Here is a 21286-nt window from a genome sequence, read left to right as displayed (position 1 = left end):
ATCACAATAAAAAATAAAAAGGACTGGGGATGTAGTTCAGTGGTAAAGCGCCCTGAGTTCAATCCCCAGTAGCAAAAAACAAAAATTAAATATAATTTAATTTATTATTAAATTTTTGCAGAATCATAATCTTGGAGAAAGGGGGAAAAAAATCCCCAAGACACAAAGTACCACGTGTCACCTTTGGGTGTGTGTCTCTGCATGTGTGGGTGTGTGTCTGTCTATGTGTCTATGCACATGCATAGATTTTAATACTCAGTCACTAACCAGAAAAGATAAGAAAATCACAGTTCCCAGCAAGCCTTCTTCTAGGGGCACAGCTGAAGTGATTTGCCCTTGTTGAAAACATGTGGATTTATGTTTTCATTCAGTATGTCTTTCATTAACATGAGAAGCACAAAGAAAAAGTTTATAATATGATAAATATAAATAGATCACTCAACTGAGAGAAACTGACAAATTTCCTTGACATTACTAATGGAAACATTATGTTTCCTATTAAATTTATAGACACCTGTGTTTGAACAACTACCCACTGCTTTTATGGAACTCGGAGAGAAGAGAACCTTCTATGTTTGAATCTAGAGATCTAGAATAAAGCTGGTGGAAAACACTCAACCTAGAAAACGCTTCAATGCTCAAAAACTTACATGAAAGGAACATGTAACCAAATGGAAAACCAACAATCATGAGGTCACCAAGATTCTGAGTAAAAGTAATGAGAGGAAGGTTTTCCATCTACCCATTTTTGCCAAATAAATTTAACATCAGGAACTAGAGGAGATAAATTTAAGATGAGGGTACAAAATATTGATTTTTGAATTGCTGGAGTAAGTCAAAGAAGAATAAGAAGACAGACATGTTAAAAATCAAAAACAGTGCCAAAACAGATTACTAAGCTTTGAGTCACATCAGAGATGGAAATCTCTCAACCCAGACCTCACAAATGTAGAAATCTCATTTGAAGAGTGAAAGAAAACGAGAAACAGAAACAATTTAACATCAGAAATAAATTTAAACTGCAGAAATTCATAAATATCTCTATATAATAACACTAAAGGTAAATCTTCTTAACTCTCTAATTAAAGGACATATGCTGGCAGAATAGATTCAAAAACAAGACTCAACAATATGTTGTTTGCAGGAGATTCACCCTACAGGCAAAGATAGAAACAGAATAGCCTTAAAAAAAATCCCATGAAATCATTTATTCCAACCCATTTTTTTTGGGGGGGGGAGGTTGAATTCAAGGGCACTTGACCACTGAGCCACATCCCCAGCCGTATTTTGTATTTTATTTAGAGACAGGGTCTCACTGAGTTGCTTAGCACCTTGCTTTTGCTGAGGCTGACTCTGAATTCTAGATCCTCCTGCCTCAGCTTCCTGAGCCGCTAGGATTACAGATGTGCACCGCTGCGCTCAGCTAGAACTTATTTGAGATCCAAACAGCTCACATTATTTGGAAAAATTCTCATAGTCAGTGTATAATCTCTCTCTCTCTCTCTCTCTCTCTCTCTCTCTCTCTCTCTCTCTCTCTCTCTCTGTGTGTCTCTCTCACACACACAGTAGATACATGAGAGGAAAATATGAATATGCATAAATGAAGTAGTGAACTTAGTTTTTGTTTCTGTTTATGGAAAATGTAATTCTCTTTGTCTTTCCCTCTTGATTAATAATGAGCATTTATAAAGTACTTTTTAGATAGGGGCCTTCCTTTACATTAATGAATCCTCACAATGCCCCTATAATGTAGTCTCCCTCATTCCATAATGTGAAAATTTATACTTAATGTAAACTTACTTCTTTAAGGTCCCTGGGACCCTCTGAAATTCTTATTCATATGCTTCATCGTTTATAGGAGGTACATTTTAGACTACCAACAGTGAAACAAACAGCAAAGTCCTCGGAACCAAATTATTTTATTGCACACTTTGTGAATTGTTTTAAATGAACATAACTGCTGTCAATCAATGGAGTGGACCAACATGGCAGGAATTTAGTCACAGCTGTGGCCAATGGTGTGCAGCACATGGAGATGGAAACTACCCTCCAGACTTCTTTCACTGGCTTATATCAAACAGATTCTCACACCTCATCCCCAATCTGTTCAGGGGCAGGGGGGAGGCTTATGGTTCTCTTCACTTGCACAAACCAGGAAAGGCAAGTACAAAGGGGAGTCTCAACCTTTTGGAAAGCACAGAAGTTTTGCCAATAGTGAACTTACAACCACAGGAGAGACAGAAAGAAGGGGCAATTCCATCCGCCACATGGTGCCCCCTATAGTACCTTTGGAAATTCTGCAGGTGGCAGGGGAAGCAACTTGTAGGACTGGCTGATATTTTTTCTCTTATGCAAATCCACCAGTGTTTGAAACAGCTGTCTGCTTTCCATTGAATTTGAAATTTCCAGAGGCAAAAAGCCATGTCTCCCTCCTCCATCATGCAGGATGGCCAACACATGATGGATGGTTCATAAATGTCACATCGTTTTCATACCACATGGACTAAGAATGGCATTTTCCCCAGGAGTCTTGTGTGCTTCCACAATGAGAAAATTAATACTTAGTAGGGCCAATTTACTTCTTTAAGATCATTTAAAGACTTATTCTCAGCAAGTCTATTGATGGATACCCACTTCCCAAGAAAAGGACGCTGATGAGGGCCAGTCTTCCTTGCCTTCATCTCTTCCCCCAAACTCCCATTAATTCATCTCTGCCCTCTTCCCTGAGCCAGTGGGCTTCTACACCTGCTTTCTTACACTCTATTTTTCCACTACCACCTGCAGAATTTATATGTGACTCTCTAACACCCTCTTTCTTACCACTTCCAGAATGAGGGAGACTACATTATAGGGGCATTGTGAGGATTCATTAATGTAAAGGAATGCCCCTACCTAAAAAGTACTTCATAAATACTCATTATTAATCAAGAGGGAAATACAAAGAGAACTACATTTTCCTTAAACAGAAACAAAACTAAATTCACTACTTCATTTATGCATATTCATGTTTTCCTCTCTGTGTATCTGTGTGTGTGTGTGTGTGTGAGAGAGAGAGAGAGAGAGAGAGAGAGAGAGAGAGAGAGAGAAACTGACAAATGTTGGATATTTGAATCAGAAGACTAGAAATCAGAAATCTAGTCTCTTTTGTTATACACTGACTATGAGAATTTTTCTAAATTATGTAAGCTCTCTGGATCTCAATTCTGGATCTCTGATTCTACATATACTTATGACCCCTTGCAGAAAGTCTCTGATGAGGGATCATTCCCAGCATATGCATATTTAAGAGAAAATTGTTTTCATAAGAATTTTTTGAAATAACTTTTATTTCCTGAGAAATTAAAAGGGGATTCTAAATGCTGGCGATAATGAATAAAACAGTCAAAGAGAGACTTTGTTTTATTCATCTTTGCACCCTGGTTCATGGCACATGAAGGCATCCTATGAATGTATTAATATTGTATATTTCTCCTCAATTATTTCCAAAAGCAATTTAACAATATGACTTCTGTTAAATCATGAGGTAGAACACTCACTACCTCTCGATATTCCTTATCAAATGGTACAAGTAAAGTGCTAAAGAAAGTTTTCTCTAAAAAGCACAAAATAAGGCACACAGATTTTTTTTTAACTAGAGGGAAAAATACAATTATCTCTCACCTCTATTTCTATTGTAGCTTTGAGCTTAAATGTTAAAGATATAAAAATGTCAGCAATTAGGGGCTGCAGCTATAGCTCAGTAGCTCAGTAACAGAACAAGCCCCCAAACTCATCCCTGGAGCCCTCCCAAAAGTAAACACATACCAGCAACAATCTTACTTATACATTTTCTTGTTTTACAGAATAAGGAGAACCTGTCAAAAAGATTATTTTCAATATTAGATAAGGGATGGGGGGACGTAGCTCAAAAGTTTTAAAGCACAGTAGCACATGCCCATAATCCCAACTACTCTGGAGGCTGAGGCAGGAAGATCGTAAATTCAAGGCCAGCCTCAGCAATTTAGTGAAACCCTATTTCAAAATAAGAAGAGGTGGGAACGTCCCTCGGTGGTAAAGCACCCCTGGGTTCAATCCCCAGTATCACACCACAAAACAACAAAAACAAAAACAAAACTTCTGCAGAACAAATAAATATTAGAGGAGATCTTCAGGCTGCGTAAGAATGCAGCCTAGATTTCTACCAGAACTTATCCAGACCACTGTGTTCAATTCTCCTATTTTTCTGACAGGTCTGAATTCCTCCTTCTTCTGCAGCATGTAAAAGAAATTGATCCGTGAATGAAAACATTCACACTTATTAAGAAAAAAAACAACTACTCAAGGATATAAAAAGAGAAGCTTGTATGAATGAGATCCAAATGTCAGAATTCAAAAGCCTATAAGAATGAAAAATGAAATATCAGAAGCAGCGGAAAAATATAGTGATGACTCAGTACAAAAGGCCAATTTTGCAATATTTGGTGTGGCAAGAGTTGTATTCATTAAGACTTGAGACTCTATTTTTTTTTCTTCCTTTTTTAGTTCCTTTTCTGGGAGGGAAAAAAAAAAGTTCCTTCAAAAATCTGCTTAATGCTAAAGAGAATATTAAGTTCCGGAAAACAAAATAACTTTCATTCACTCATTCACTTCCCTTTCACACTGATTCCTTGTTTCTGAAGTGTTCTCTTCTTATAAACTAAGCACTCTTGTATCCTATGAGTTTGTCTCTTTTTATGACGAATTATAAACTTTTTGGGGGGGATGGGTACTGGGGATTGAACTCAGGGGCACCTGACCACTGAGCCACATCCCCAGCCCTATTCTGTATTTTATTTAGAGACAGGGTCTCACTGAGTTGCTTAGCACCTCAATTTGCTGAGGCTGGCTTTGAACTCACTGTCCTCCTGCCTCAGCCTCCCAAGCCACTGGAATCACAGGCGTGTGCCACTGCGCTCAGCCAAAATTATAAACCTTTTAAAAGTAAACTTACAATTGTTTTTTAAAACATTGAATTTTCAAATGTGTTATGTAAAACAAGATTATTTTTAACAAGTGGCACAAATTATAAATAATAATGTATTGGATTATAATTATGGTGTTACTTAATATTTATAGTATAATTTAATATGGAATTCTAAATATACTAACACTATATTACATATTATGGATATGATTAAGGTATATGTAATAATAGTAGCCAGGGAACTGTAATTGCTCAACAAATATCGCATCCTACAGGATTGGCCCAAAGCAACCAGAGTCAGCACATTCCCTTTGTTCAGAACTAATCTGAGAAAGAACTGAGACTCCATATTGGTTAGGGAGGTAGGTGAGGGCAGGCCAACTCTGGGCCTTCTGGGAAAGCTTCTTTGCTCCCAAAAAAGAAGACATGAATATAGCTCAGTTGGTAGAGTGCCTGCCTCACATGGGTTCAATCCCCAGCACTGCAAGAAACAGAAGAAAAGATGACCTTGTGGCCATTTATGCAGAACTTTCCAGCTGCTAGGCCCTGCTCTAAGTATTAACTCATGCAGATCTCACAATAGCCCCCCAGCAGATACTAGGAAGAGGGACACTGGGCCTCAAGAGGCTGTCTTGTCTTGTCCAGGCCTGCCTTCCAGCACAGTGGCAAAGCTGGGAGTGAATGTGGTTCTCTCAGCCTCGGTGCCATAACTCTTTGACAGTTGCTCTTACTCTTTAGTACACTCCCTTCCTGAAAGGGTATTTTTTTGCTAGTGGCCATCACGCCTTTAAAAAAAAATTGCAATAACATAGACTCTTCTGATATTCCCTGAACAAATGATAGCCAGGATGCAGAGCAGAAAATACAGGAGTGAGGACTCTGGGAAGGGAGAAAGAGCCAAAACTGAGAATAAGAGGTGAGGCTTATTAACAGCCCCAGTTGAGTGCAGAGCTACCACCCACCTGGCCCCTGGCCCCCACCTGGCCCTTATCCTTGCCATCTCACAGAGGAGAGAGAGGCTGAGAACGGAGGCTTGACTTGACAAGGGGCAACTCCAGCACATGACCCAGGACAGCCTGTCCTAAAGCTGCCTCCTGGCCACCCGCTGTGCTCTGGTCAGAACACCAGAGGGAAAGTGAGAGGAAAAGATGCTCCATCCAGCACAGGACTTTGCTGAGGGCCAAGATCTCTCTCTCTTCGAAACCCACAGCCCTAGGACAGTGTTCCCTTCCGGGGGGGGCCTCCAAATGAGTAACTCGAATCTGTTAAGAAAGTTTCAGAGGTCATCTGTTTTCAGTCGCCCGGAGTTGCTACCAAAAGGAATAACTCTTTCCCACCCAACCCCCAACACACCAACACTGGAAACCACCTAACCTCTTCATGCTGTCCTCGCAGAAAATGGCTGAGATTTTTTTTCTTTAATTTTTCCAAAAATAAAAACAAACCACATTCGGCCTCAACTCAATTGTTGGAAAAACAAATTATTCCCTCTCTTCTCCCTCCCACATCCTCACAAGGATTCATCAGTGAATAAAAACCAGGGATGGGGTGGTGCAGGGGAATGATACTTCAAATGGTTGGAAAATTCAGGGCACAATATTGCATTTATTGTGAAACTCTGACATAAATATAAGACCACGTGTGAACAGCTGCTGATTTACTCCATGCACATCTATGATCACTTACTTTCCCCTCAAAATCTCAGGGGACTCCAGGAAGAGGACATGTCTGTGTGCTTCTCAGTCCTGGGGGACAGTGGAAAAAAAATACTAGGTTTTGGGTTTGTTTTGTTTTCATGTTGGGGATTGAATCCAGGGCCTTAGTTAGGCTAAGCATGCCCTCTACCACTAAGCTACACCCACAGCCCCCTCTGAAATCAGATTTAACCCAAATATCTACCATGCCACTCACTCTCAGGAACTTCAGCTTCCTCATTTGTGAAGCAAAATCCTCAGCTTCTTGGTTTTAGGAACCCTGACTTCCTGCCTGAGAGCAGAGGCCAGATGAGCTATTCCAAGAATCCCCTTCAAGGCAATTTTGCCTGCAAATCTCTTGGTGTCAACTTCTCCATGTGCCATCTGACACCCAATTCTTATAAAATCAGAAATGCCAAATCTATTAGGATTTGCAAAACTCCATCAGTAAAACCTTCCCGTTAAGTGATGCCAACAGCTTTGAACATTTCAAAGAAACCCTACATAAAAGGGTACCACGTCAAACTCTTGCCCTCTCATGATCTCCCAGGGTCAGTCCTTTGCCTCATGTCTTCCCCTCTCCACTTAAGAGATGTCTAGGAAAGGTGCTGCTCAAAGGACAGCCTCATACTGGGCATATTCAGTCCTTCCCCACAGGAAATGATGGAAATTCCTGGCATCTTCATCATGGAAGGGCAAACTCGGCTAGTGTCAGTCTCCCAAAGGGCAAAGGGAGAGGGATGCCTGCGGCCCTCCTTGTTACTGGAGTAGATGGCTTCTTAGTGGCATTTTCTCCAAATCCAAAGATGAAGCCAGGCTTCTGGGAAGGGTCCCTGGAGAGGAGAGATGGGCAGCCTGCCTTCCCCAAGCCCGAGCAGCCAGAGGTGGAAGAATCCAAGTGTTCATCTTAAGCAGCTTCCCAAAGACAGTTTGGCACCCTCTTGGTAAACACTGGTCCTCTCTGTATTAGGCTGGGATGTGGTTCAGTGGTAGAGGCTGGCTCAGCATAGAAGGCCCGGGTTCAATCCCTGGCATCACAAACCAGACAAAACAAAAATCCTCTCCACATTGAAAGCAGGCATTCACCAGGTGCCTCAGAATGAACCTCTCTTTCCAGATATATGGCTAAAACATAAATGTGTTGTGATTTTCTGGAAGCCTAAATGATCCTCTATGCTTTTAGATATTCCATTTCTTTAAATCTCTTGGCAAGAAACAGCTCAATGACTTAACGAGGAATGTTAAAGTTTTGTATGTTGATCTCCTTGGAGGATGGGTTTGGAAGGAGAGAATGGTGATGGTGAGGAGTGAGATCAGAACATGGCGGACATATTTCTGAGGCTGCTTCAACATGCCCTGCATTGTGTGGACTAAACTGTTAAAAAAAATACTCTTGTTAAGCTGGGTACAGTGCACACCCATGGTCCTGGCAATTCAGGAGGCTGAGGAAGGAGGACCATTTTAATGCAGGAGTTCAAGGTCAGCCTAAGCAACATAGCAAGACCCTGTCTCTTTAAAAAGATAAATTAATTTTTAAAAAATGTATATATATATATATATATATACACACACACACACATATGTGAGTATATACATATATATGTATATATACATATTCTCTTCCTAATCTGAAATTATTTTTCAAGGAAAAGAAAAAGCCACACTTATTTGAAGTTATAGCAATAAAAATCCTGTGAAGTTGTGAAAACTATTGAAGAACGTACTTCAAAGAACATACTTACTGACCTTTATAGGAAAAGGCATCTGATTTTGCCCCCTTTGGAACTGTAACCCCTAAATTATTTCCAGTAGTTTCCTTAGAACTTTTCTACTTTGTTTTTACTGAATACTCGAGTTCTTCTCCATAGAGCATACTTTCTTTTATTTTTTTTGTTACTGTTTCAGTTTGCAATTTTTCAGATCTTTTTCTCATAGCCATTAATAATCCCTATTCCTGAGCCCCCAAGGAAGCAATTTTATCCAAGTTTTGTTTGTCAAACACAAATAACAAATGTTTCCAGCTGCCCACAGTTGCTCACTGTGAACCCTTAAATCTACTTGTGATTTTTTTCAGGCTGAACCATGTATCTCTTGCCCCTTCATCATTCCAGTTTGGACATCTATTATTATACCAGGTCACAATCCAAAAACAACACTGGAGAACCCACTGGGACCAATCAATGAAACAAAGTCAGTCTAGTCACCCCCCAGCATAGACAGGGGTCAAGCAGGCTCCAGAGACAGAGCCCAGGGCACCCAGGGTGATGCTGACTCTCTACCTATATGCTAAGGAAGCCATTGAGGTATTTCAGAATGACCTGTGATATTTTTTGAAGAAAGTAGTAACTGGGAAAGAAGTAGAACAGTATCGTTGTAGTATATCATATTTTGTAGATGGAAAATAAAAATTAACAGACTTCATGCTCCAGAAAAGGAACTCTGCCAAATTGTAACCATAGTTACACCTCAATTAGCTCTGCAGACTCAGGCCAAGAAATGCTGACCCATAAAGCCTGATTAAAGCTTGAAAATGCTCACTTAATTAACTCTTCAAAGTTCCCCCTTCTTGAAGCTTTTGACACAGGAACAAATAAGTGGCAAAACCATCAGACTGAACTCTTATCTCTTTTTCAGACACCTGCCCAGAACTCTGAGAACGGGGCTAACAACTTTGACATATAGAGAAACTGAAGAAAAATAGAAGATCCGGTTACCGCTAAAATGCAATAATAATTGGCAGGGATTGTAGCTTAGTGGCAGAGCGCTTGCCTAGCATGTATGAGGCACTGGGTTTGATCCTTAGCACCACATAAAAATAAACAAATAAAATAAAGGTATGCTGTCCATCTACAACTACAAAAAAAAACATTTTTTAAAAATAAAATGCAATCATGAGTCCATGAACAACAAAGGGGGTGATTATACTAAAATAATACAACACCATGCTAGATCACTAGAGAAGATCATGATCACTCTTTATGGTAACACTATGCTGAACTTTAAAAAGCACAGCCTTGGCTTTTTATACCAAATGCTTCTGAATAACTATGTATAAATAACTTTGGAAAAGAAGCCCACCCAGTAATAATTTGCTAAAAGAATGGCCCTCTTGTCTTGAGAATTAACCTCTGCTTCCTCAGTAGGCTAAAATCAAGTTGCATTTATTGTATTTTCATAAACAAGACATATCTAGAATTAGGCAATAACTAAACCCTCTGAGTTATGGAGTCTACTTTTGCAAAAATATAAGCTACAATATGACCATATTCAAAGTAAATCACGTCTTCACATCTCTTCAGAATGAGGTTTCAGGCCTATCACACTGATATTCTGAAGTGTGGCTTCACCAAAATGTCTGGAGAGTGCTAAAATCCCCACATCTCAGGAAGGATCATACAGCCTTGTGTTTTTGTAGTGCAGCACCCTCAAAGTTCCTATCCATCGGGTATCTCTTAGCCTCACCAAAGCCCTGTGAGGTAGACTTATCTACCTTAGCAGGTGTCACTCTGCTTATTGGGCAAATGCAGCATGTGAGGCTCACAGAGTTAAAATAACTGGTTTCAAGTCACAAGGGAAATTAGATGCAGAGCCCAAAGGGCTGCCCCACCTCTGGACACCTTCTACTTAACACCCTACTATCAACCTTCTGCATGGAAGGGACTTGGTCTTCCTTCAATGGTTGAAGTTTAGCCACACCTGAAAGAATGGGTTCTTGAGCTCGGCTGGACTCAATGATCAGATCTGACCTCTTTTTAGGAACTGAAAATCTATTTACCTTTCTGAAGAACCAGGTCCAGAATCCTAGGTCCTGTAAAAGTGATCAGACCCCTTCATGGGGCCAGATTGGGTGCCTGGCTCACTTTAGGGTTCTTGAGCTGCAGGATATTCCTCGGGGACACAGAAGTTGAGAGGTCTGAGAGTTAGATCTTCTAACCCCAGCTCCAGCTAACTCACTTGAGCAAGGACTTCCTCTATCTGAGCCTCACATCACTAATCTGGAAAATTACAGGCTAATTTAAATAATTGCAAAGGTTCTTCCTAGTTCTCCCGAAGTCCAATGCTGGATATTCATCTTTGCCCAGAAACATAATCCTTTTACATTCTACTCCAAGGTTTCCCATTTTAATTTCAGCCCCCTCTTCTATTTCTACGAGTTGGTATCATTTTGTTCATGCCTCTCTGTTTATGCTCTCCTATATTTCCAAGTTATCATGTCTCCTCTGGGTCATCAGTTGGCAATTTCCATGTAACTCCATGAATTAAAACCCCTTCAGCAATGTACAATTTTTTGTGTGTCTTTCTCTCCAAATTCCCACCCATCTAGCTAGTAATGTGGCCATGAAATTTATTCTTTTCAAGAAACTTATTCTCTTTGTTCTTCATACTTCCGTTTTCCAAAATATATAAATATCTCAACACTTACTTTGCCTTCTTTTGACAAGTGTGCTCTTCCCCTTTCTTGTGGGGGCTGTTTTCCCTTGTCCTTCTTGGTTCTATCTTCACTCCTCCTGCCACCTTCAGTTACTCCCCCAGTGAAAAGCACAACTACACAGGGTACCAATCCAGGGACAAGTAATGGTATAAAGAGATAGGAGTATACAGGAGGGGAGAGAGGACTGGGCCAAGACATGAATGGAGAAGCCATGGGCCTGGTGCCACTGCAATCCCATATTAACCGTCCCCGGCTTTGTTTTCCCAGAATGAAAAGTAGAAGTATATTTCCAGAAGGATAAATGCTAAAACAATGAGGGAGCCAGAGCAGCTGGTGGTTGTTAACTTTAATCAAAGTCCAGCCAGGGTCTGTTTTTAAGCAACAGGAAATAGATTCATTATCTTTCATAGTCTTTCTCTCTCTCTCTCTCTCTCTCTCTCTCTCTCTCTCTCTCTCTCTCTCTCTCTCTCTTCCTCCTCCTCCTCCTCCTCTCTATCCTTCACTATTTCTGGCTAAGGCATAGAAATAAGCTGGTCAGAATAAACCTCATTTCTCTTAAACTTTCCTTTAAACTACAGCATTTGCTTGCATTTCAAAGCCAAATTGCAGAGTCTGAGAAGCCTGGTCCAAGCAAAGATTACCATCTGCAGCAGCCCAGGAGGCAGAGCAGCAAGTATTAGTTCCCGACGGCTGCTGTAACAGATCACCACAAACATGGTGATTGAAACAATACAAATTTCTTCTCTCTCTGTTCTGGAAGCCAGAAATCTGAAGTCAGCTTCAGTGGGCAGAAATACAGGTGTTGGGGGGACAGCTGTTGCTCTGGAGGCTCTGAAGGAGGAATCTATTTCCTTGCCTTCTTCTGCTTCTTGACTCCAGGGCCCTTCCTCCTCCTTCCGAGCATGTCACTTCAATCTCTACTTCCATTATCACATCATCTTCTCTCAAGCTCTTCAATTTAATGCCATCTGCAAAAAGTCCTTTCTGCCATATAAAGTAACATTCAGGTGCTAGGAATCAGGTGTTGATGTCTGAGGAGCCATTACTCAGCCTACCCCAAAGCACATGTGTGTGGCTGGGTTTCTGGGAAAAGTCCCCCCCACCCCTTTCTCATCCACGAATACAAAGTCATGACCACAAGGTCTGAGCCACAGGGGGACACAGCGAAGAAGATGGATTCTAAACACCAACATGGAGACATCCCACATCTCTTGCTCCTGTCTTGTCACAGATTTACCTTTCCTGTCACATTGGACTAATAAGCTGCCCGTTTCGTATCCAGCAGGCGCATAAACATCCCATCACTCCCCCATTCCTCGGCCATCATTTGCCTGTTACATAGAAACTCAATTTCCAACCAAAACTGAATCTCAGTGCCACAAATGTTCATGTGTGTCGAGATCCCTCAATGATCCTGTTATTTGTGACAGTCTCTGAGGGTCAAATACTGTGTTCAGGACTGAGGCCAGGAGAGGGAATGGGGCTTTGTTAGAACTTACCAAACCTCTTGTAACCGAAGGACTGCACCTCCTCCTCCTCTGCAAAGTCGTCTGTAAAAGAAGAGACAAAGCTTTAACCTTGGCAAAGGGCACACAGCACCTGGTGGACCAGGACTCAGGGCTCTGATCACAACCAGCTCCACCCTCCCCTTCACCCCCAGGCCTATCACAGTGGCTTTCCTGCTGCTCCCAGGTCACCTCAGGCTTGCTAAGAAGGAGCTTGGGGACTAGCTGTTCCCACTGCCTGGATTGCTCTTCCTCTTTTCTTTTTTCTAGTTCTGGAGACTGAACACAGGGGCACTTAACCACTGAGCCACATCTCTAGTCTTTTGAGACAGGATCTTGATAAGTTGCTCAGGGCCTCACTAAGTTGAGGAGGCTGGTGTTGAACTTGCAAACCTCCTGTCTCTGCCTCCCAAGACACTGGGATTACAGACATGGGCCACCATGCCAAGCTATCTTCCTCCTTCCTTCATGGGTCTTCTTCTAATTCAGACCTCAGCTAAAGTGTGACTCCTTTAAGATGCCTTTCTGGACCTCCCAGCCATTCCTCATCATAATGCCTTATTTCAGTATCATTCTCTGATAGTGTCCTCCTGACTTTATATGTATATTTGCCTTTCAGTTTATTATTGTCATCATAATTCCCGTGAGTAGAAACTTTTTTTAAAGAGTCACATGATTCTGCAATCTGTATACAGGGTAAAAATGGGAGTTCATAACCCACTTGAATCAAATGTATGAAATATGATATGTCAAGAACTATGTAATGTTTTGAACAACCAATAATAAAAATTTAAAAAATAGCTATGTAATGTTTTGAACAACTAATAAAAAAAATAAAGATTTTGATCCTGTAAAAAAAAAAAAAGAGTCACATGAATAAACCCCCAAGTCCTAGAATAGCACTTCTCACAGAGCAAAGGCTTAATAAATGTTAAATGGCTAGGCGGGGAGGGACATGCCTGTAATCCCAGTAACTTGGTAGGCTGAGGCAAGGAGGATCCCAAGTTTGAGTCCAGTCTCAGCAAGTTAGCAAGATCCTGCCTCAAAAAAAAAAAAAAAAAAAAAAAAGTACAAAGAACTAGGAGTATAGCTTAGTGATAAAGTGCTAGTGGGTTCAATTCCCAGTATCAGGGGAAAAAAAAATGTTGAATGAAGGATCAACTCTCCAAAGGGTTATCTTATCTATTAAGTAGATAAGTTAAATTAAGTTATCTTATCTATTAAAGCTCTCCTTTTCAGATGTCTGGGCTCTGGAGTCAGAGCTTCCACCTATTATCACAGTGCTTCAGAAGCCCAGTATAACTCCTGCAATGACAGCCAAACCCTTTTCCACTGTCCTGTTGAGTAAGTGGACCCAACCACATAATTGCCAATAAATGCACTTTAACACATAGGCCCTCTGTGGGAATTCCTAAATGTAGAACCACTGTGAAAACTAAAGAGATGTTATATCAACCAAGCTTCCTGCCAAAAGGTGTAAATTGGCCCTCCCAATGTGGACAGGACACCATTCCTCACCACTGATAAGGAACTTCTCAATTTACAGTTCCACCAGGTGTGGCTCTGCAAAGGGCAAGCACTATGCAGATACAATTTCATATTAATTGTGCAATGAAGAGACAGTTTTGATGACAAGTAAGAGGTGTCAGGCCAGGCCTTCCCAGGAGGCCCTGACCAAATCAGATGTTCTTCTCTTACAATAGGGTTATGTCCTGATAAACCCACTTTAAGTTGAAAATATCAACTTACATGTAAGTCAAAAATGCTTTTAATACAACTAACCTACCCAACATCATAGCTTAGCAACAGTACACCATATTTGCTGTTTCCCTTCATGATCATGGGACTTACCAGGGGCTGTGACTCACAGCTACTGCCCAGCCTCACCAGAGAATACTTACTGGGCTGCACATCACCTAGCCTGGGGAAAGGTCTAAATTCAAATTTTGAAGTACGATTTCTATGGAATGTGTATCATTTTTGCACCATTGTCAAGTTGAAAAAATATTGAAAAATCATTAAGTTCAACAATTATAAATCAGAGACTCTGTATTCTTGAGTTGGCCACTGTTACTATTCAAGCTCTCAGCCTTCTCCCTGTGGGCAGGTCAGCTCAGGGGCATGGATCCAGCTCTCAACTATGGGTCAGAGACTGCCTGGCCTTGGGCTTCATAGATGAGGTAGGTCATGGTCCTTCTCTCTAAAATGTGACTGACGTTCATGAAATCTCATGCAAGGGGCAATTAAGCCTCTGTGATAGTCTTTTCCAATCCCCAAACAGGCCCTGGCTATATTTGAACCTCAAAATGTTATGGAGAACCCAAGATGTGTGGCATCTATTACACAAGGGAGAAAAATGGTTTGCTATAGTGAGTTATAAAAACACACGTGAGAGAGCAATTATTTCTAACGGGATGGAGAGGTGTGATCATCTTTGTGTTTCAACTGTTGTGTCCTTCTGCTGAGGACAGGGAGGAGATCTTCGTTTGGTATCTTGAAAGCCAGGCATTTATAATCAAAGTGGTCTTCTCATGACAGAGATTAGAGCTTTAGTTCTTTCTGCATGGAAAACAAGAGAATAGCTCTTTTCTCCTTATTCACTGTCTCAGTGATTGGTTAGTTCAACAAACACAAACCAAGCCCTTACTCTGTCTCTGTTTTACTTAGTAATCTATCAAATTAATGGCTGAGGCCTGGTCTATTCTCAGTTAAAGAGAAACCCTTATCTGCTACTTCTACTTGGAAATCCATTCATTTGTTTATTCATTCACTCAGTACATGTGGTTGTCCCTTAGCATCTTCAGGGTACCCACAGATATTTAAGTCCCTCATAAAACGGCACAGTATTTACATGATACTACACATACATTCTCCTGCAGACTTTAAATCATCTCCAGATTGCTTACAATACTTAACATGATGTAAATAACTGCTATGCTGTATTGTTTGGGGAATAATGACAAGAAGTCATTAGTACAGATACAATATTTTTTTAAGTATTTCAATCCACAGTTGGTTGAATTGAAGAATGCAAAACCTGCTGATATAGAAGCCCAACTGCATATGCTTCAAACCTAGCCAAGTCAGTGAGAGGCCACCCAGGCGTCACCTCTCCCTCAGCCTGAAGCCCCTCCACCACCACATCGCCTCCGCAACAGGATCCACTCACAATGTGGGCCAAGGAAACATCACTAATGGTTTCATAAAAAAATTAATAAGAAGAGCAGGTTTATGCCACACCCCCAATAGCAGACAACTCAAAAATTTCCCATTAGATGTTTCTGTTCTCCCCCCAGAGCTTCTTTCAAACAGGGCTGCCATTAGTTTATTTGTTTGTTTGTTTTCTTTTCCCTTTCTGAAATTTTTCCCATGCAGTATTTAGCCCGACTGACTCCTCTTTCCTTCCTAAAACTTCCCTGGGAACTGAAATTTCTCACATTTTTGTTATTAAAGCAGTTCAGTCCTGCCTCTACTTCCTTCTCCAAATTAGTATCCTCAAGCCCTCTAGGGACTCAAGGAAACAATGGCCTAACTGGCCACCCACCCACATTAGGACTCACAGAGGGTCCCCTGGCTTCTTGCCTTACTGTCATCCCAAAAGGATTAGCCATTTTTTTAACAGCTACTAAAGGAAAAATTTTTTTTAAAAAAATATCTCCATCTCACCCACATCTAAAAGTAGATGGAAAATCATGAGATGTGAGGGGTACCAAAGAAGTACTACAGATCACTTTTAACTGGGAGTCTCAGGAAAGGTCTTTTAGAGAAATATTTCTTAAACGAGTCCTTCTCCATGTTTTTCTTTGAGTGTGGAGAAGGGCGATTAGAAAATGATATATACTAGATCTCTACCTTGGAAGTTCATAATCGGTTTTTGAACTATTTGAGATTCTAAGAAGGGTTGAAAAAGGGTGGAGGGGGGACTTGCTTAAATTTTTTTTATGCAATATTCTCAAATGTTGACTCTAGAATCCTGTTTCTTATCCTTCAAAGTTAGGACAGGTAGAGCTCAGAGTGTTTGTCAGCTTTTAGTCACTGTAACAAATATCTGAGACAACCAACTTGTAAAGAAAGAAGGTTTAGTTTGACTCGTGGTTTCAGCGGTTCTGGTTCATGCTCAGTTGAGCCTGTTGCTTTTAGGCCTGTGACAAGGTTGCATAATCTGGTGGGGAGCTTGTGGTGAAGCCAAACCACTTGATTCCTGCCCAAAAAGTAAAAAACTGAAAAATGAAGAGACCAGGATCTCACAATCCCCTTCGAGGTCATGCCCCCAAAGACCTAAAATCTCCCCATAGGTCCCACCTCTTACAGTTTCCACTCTCTTCCAATATTGCCAAGCTGGGGACTAAGCATTTAACAGGTGGGACTTTGAGGAACATTCCAGACCCAAACTATTACCATTTGATATACAGTTCATTAGCTTAGCTGTCCTGTCAGAGCCCAGGATCAATTTTTTTTCTAGCTGCTCAGTTAAAAAGCAGTCTAAGTCAGGCTGATGGTAGGTTGGGGTTTGAATGACTTCAGGAAGAAAAATGGGCAAAAGCTGATGGGGCTTGTGATTGCAGAGACTACCCTGATCAAAGGCCATAGGAGTTGGAATGAACAGTCAGCATACCTAGCAGCTGAGCATTTTGGAGGGCAAAAGGCTATGGTGGAGCCCCTAACCACTGACAGACAGGTTTCATTTATAATATAAAACCCAATAAATATTACGCACATTATTATATTCTGCAAACCTTTTCCTCACACTGTGTGGACCCAAGTTAAGTGTGTCCCAGATTGTCTTTTTAATATCTGGGCCTACAAAGGTGATATACTCAGATGAGGATTTTCTTTGGAGCCCAGTCTTCTTAGTAACTTGCCAGTCTCCAAAATTTTTCTCTGAGAGTCAAAGCCACCTAATCTGTTCCACTCCTGTACAGACAAGGAACTGGATACAATTTCAGCCTCTTGGTTCTGCAGAGTAACCATAACTTGATCCCTGCTTCTGACAGCAATTTGTCTGTGGGGAAGAAGCAACTTTCACATATTAAACAACAAAAACAGTGTTTAAGTTTTCTATCTTGGCTTCCACCACTGTACTTTAGCATTTTTGCTTTAATACCTATGAGCTATACTATAATTTGCTTGCCTATTTTGAAGTATGTTACTTTTACTTATTTTTACTTTCCTTAGTAACTGGCACAGAACCACATGGGCCAGAGTCTATGATAGAGAACATTAAGCAGAATTCTCTGGTGATTTATTCTTAAAGCTTTGCTATTTCAGTGGACTATGAGTTTAAGCAAAGTTAGTTGGCTTGGAGAGTTAAAGTCATACAGCTTTAAATGTCCTAATCAGTCTGTGGACCAAGTGTTGGGATAGTTTTGCAGTTCTGGTTCTGACTCCATGAGATGGAAAAGCCATTTGAAACCAGGGAATCTGTCACATAGCATCTCAGCAGCAAGCACACTCATGGCACAGGATAGGCACACAATAGTTACTAAAAATTAGGCAAAGTAGAAATATCCATGTCTCTACCTCTCTTGGTAGTTCATAAATTTTAAAAGAGATTAAGTCTTCCTCTTTTTGTGCACCTGCCATTTGGGAGAAGATAAAAGATAAGTACCTACTGAATGCCAAGCACCTCACATTTTGCTACGTTTCTCTGAACAAAGGGAACTTCTTTTCTTCTCCAGTGGAAAAAACTACAGCAGAAGTAATTGAGCCACATTTTCAGTCCTGGAGGACATGAGCTTCCAGAATAAAAGGGTCTGTCACTGTCCAGCACAAAGAAAGGAAAGAGAGCCACTCCAAGGCTCATCATCATAAAATTCCTGAACACTGAGGACAAGAGAAAATCCTGAAAGCTCCCAGGCGGGGGGAAGGGGGGGGACCACTTATAATGGCTAAGATAAACAAACAAACGAAAAAACAAGCAAGTACAACATAAGCATATCACTGGCATCAGGGGTACCAATTTTTTTTTTCTTTTTGAGACAGAATCTCACTAAATTACCAAGGCTGGCCTCAAACTTGGCGATTCTCCTGACTCAGCCTCCTGAGTCACTGGGATTACAAAGCCAATTCCATTTCCTTTCCCTTGGATCTGGCTGGGCCCTGTGACTTGCTCTGGCCCATGGAATGTGGCAGAAATGGCTGAAGATGACTTAGGAGCTAGGTCTTGGAGTTCTTCCGGCTTCTATTTTCTTTTTTTATAGGTCAACATCCATTCAGTGATACAGCAATATATAAAGACATTTATTGCACAACTGAAGTAAACAGTGTTCTTCGAAAGAAGTGCAACTTCTAGAAAAGTCTCTTGGGATCATTACCACCCAGTTTGCTGAGCCTTAGACCCTCATTATACAGAGCATGTTGAGTCAGGACTGACCTGAAAGTAGGCAGCATGGCCATCTCTCTCTCTGATGGCTGCAGTCTGAAGACTATTCTCCCCCACATCCTGTGATTTGCCCTGTCAGCTTAAGATCTTCCCAGGGATGGCTTCCTACTGTTCTATTAATCCCCAAATGCCTTCTTTATTTTTATTTTTATTGTTGGTTGTTCAAAACATTACATAGTTCTTGACATATCATATTTCACATTTTGATTCAAGTGGGTTATAAACTCCCATTTTTACCCCATATACAGATTGCAGAACCACATCAGTTACACTTCGATTGATTTACATATTGCCATACTAGTGTCTGTTGTATTCTGCTGCCTTTCCTATCCTCTACTATCCCCCCTCCCCTCCCCTCCCCTCCCCTCTTCTCTCTCTACCCCCTCTACTGTAATTCATTTCTCCCCCTTGTATTATTTTTCCCTTTCCCCTCACTTCCTCTTGTATGTAGTTTTGTATAACCATGAGGGTCTCCTTCCATTTCCATGCAATTTCCCTTCCCTCTCGCTTTCCCTCCCACCTCTCATCCCTGTTTAATGTTAATCTTCTTCTCATACTCTTCATCCTTACTCTGTTCTTAGTTACTCTCCTTATATCAAAGAAAACATTTGGCATTTGTCTTTTAGGTACTGGCTGGCTTCACTTAGCATAATCTGCTCTAATGCCATCCATTTCCCTCCAAATTCTATGATTTTATCATTTTTTAATGCAGAGTAATACTCCATTGTGTACAGATGCCACATTTTTTTATCCATTCATCTATTGAAGGGCATCTAGGTTGGTTCCACAGTCTTCCTATTGTGAATTGTGCTGCTATGAACATCGATGTAGCAGTGTCCCTGTAGCATGCTTTTTTAGGTCTTTAGGGAATAGACCGAGAAGGGGAATAGCTGGGTCAAATGGTGGTTCCATTCCCAGCTTTCCAAGAAATCTCCATACTGCTTTCCAAATTGGCTGCACCAATTTGCAGTCCCACCAGCAGTGTACAAGTGTACCCTTTTCCCCACATCCTCGCCAGCACTTCTTGTTGTTTGACTTCATAATGGCTGCCAATCTTACTGGAGTGAGATGGTATCTTAGGGTGGTTTTGATTTGCATTTCTCTGACTGCTAGCGATGGTGAGCATTTTTTCATGTGCTTGTTGATTGATAATATGTCCTCCTCTGAGAAGTGTCTGTTCAGGTCCTTGGCCCATTTGTTGATTGGGTTATTTGTTATCTTATTGTCTAATTTTTTGAGTTCTTTGTATACTCTGGATATTAGGGCTCTATCTGAAGTGTGAGGAGTAAAGATTTGTTCCCAGGACGTAGGCTCCCTATTTACCTCTCTTATTGTTTCTTTTGCTGAGAAAAAACTTTTTAGTTTGAGTAAGTCCCATTTGTTGATTTTAGTTATTAACTCTTGTGCTATGGGTGTCCTATTGAGGAATTTGGGGCCCGACCCCACAGTATGTAGATCATAGCCAACTTTTTCTTCTATCAGACGCTGTGTCTCTGACTTGATATCAAGCTCCTTGATCCATTTTGAGTTAACTTTTGTGCATGGCAAGAGAAAGGGATTCAGTTTCATTTTGATGCATATGGATTTCCAGTTTTCCCAGCACCATTTGTTGAAGATGCTATCCTTCCTCCATTGCATGCTTTTAGCCCCTTTATCAAATATAAGATAGTTGTAGTTTTGTGGATTGGTTTCTGTGTCCTCTATTCTGTACCATTGGTCCACCCGCCTGTTTTGGTACCAGTACCATGCTGTTTTTGTTACTATTGCTCTGTAGTATAGTTTGAAGTCTGGTATTGCTATACCGCCTGATTCACACTTCCTGCTTAGCATTGTTTTGCTATTCTGGGTCTTTTGTTTTTCCATATGAATTTCATGATTGCTTTATCTATTTCTACAAGAAATGCCGTTGGGATTTTGATTGGCATTGCATTAAACCTATAGAGAACTCTTGGTAATATCACCATTTTGATGATGTTAGTTCTGCCTATCCGTGAACAGGGTATATTTTTCCATCTTCTAAGATCTTCTTCTATTTCTCTCTTTAGGGTTCTGTAGTTTTCATTGTATAAGTCTTTCACCTCTTTTATTAGGTTGATTCCCAAGTATTTTATTTTTTTTGAGGATATTGTGAATGGAGTGTTTTTCCTCATTTCCATTTCAGAAGATTTGTCACTGATATACAGGAATGCCTTTGATTTATGCGTGTTGATTTTATATCCTGCCACTTTGCTGAATTCATTTATTAGCTCTAATAGTTTCTTTGTAGACCCTTTTGGGTCTTCTAGGTATAGAATTATGTCATCTGCAAATAGTGATAATTTAAGTTCTTCT

The 21286-nt window shown here is 40.7% G+C and overlaps 1 protein-coding gene across 1 annotated transcript in view; it reads right to left on the bottom strand.

Moving 5' to 3' along the window:
* COLEC12 (collectin subfamily member 12) overlaps positions 1–21286 on the bottom strand; it is a 185593-nt gene that overhangs the window by 144049 nt on the left and 20258 nt on the right. Inside the window, exon 2 of the mRNA XM_081262686.1 lies at positions 12568–12618. Coding sequence (XP_081118812.1) covers positions 12568–12618 — 51 coding nt within the window. The remainder of the gene's footprint in view (positions 1–12567; positions 12619–21286) is intronic.

Source organism: Spermophilus citellus (assembly GCF_964194105.1).
Source record: "Spermophilus citellus genome assembly, chromosome: 12".
Taxonomy (NCBI): domain Eukaryota; kingdom Metazoa; phylum Chordata; class Mammalia; order Rodentia; family Sciuridae; genus Spermophilus; species Spermophilus citellus.
The sequence above is the reverse complement of the archived record's forward strand: the minus strand, read 5'-3'. Positions and strand labels throughout refer to the sequence as shown.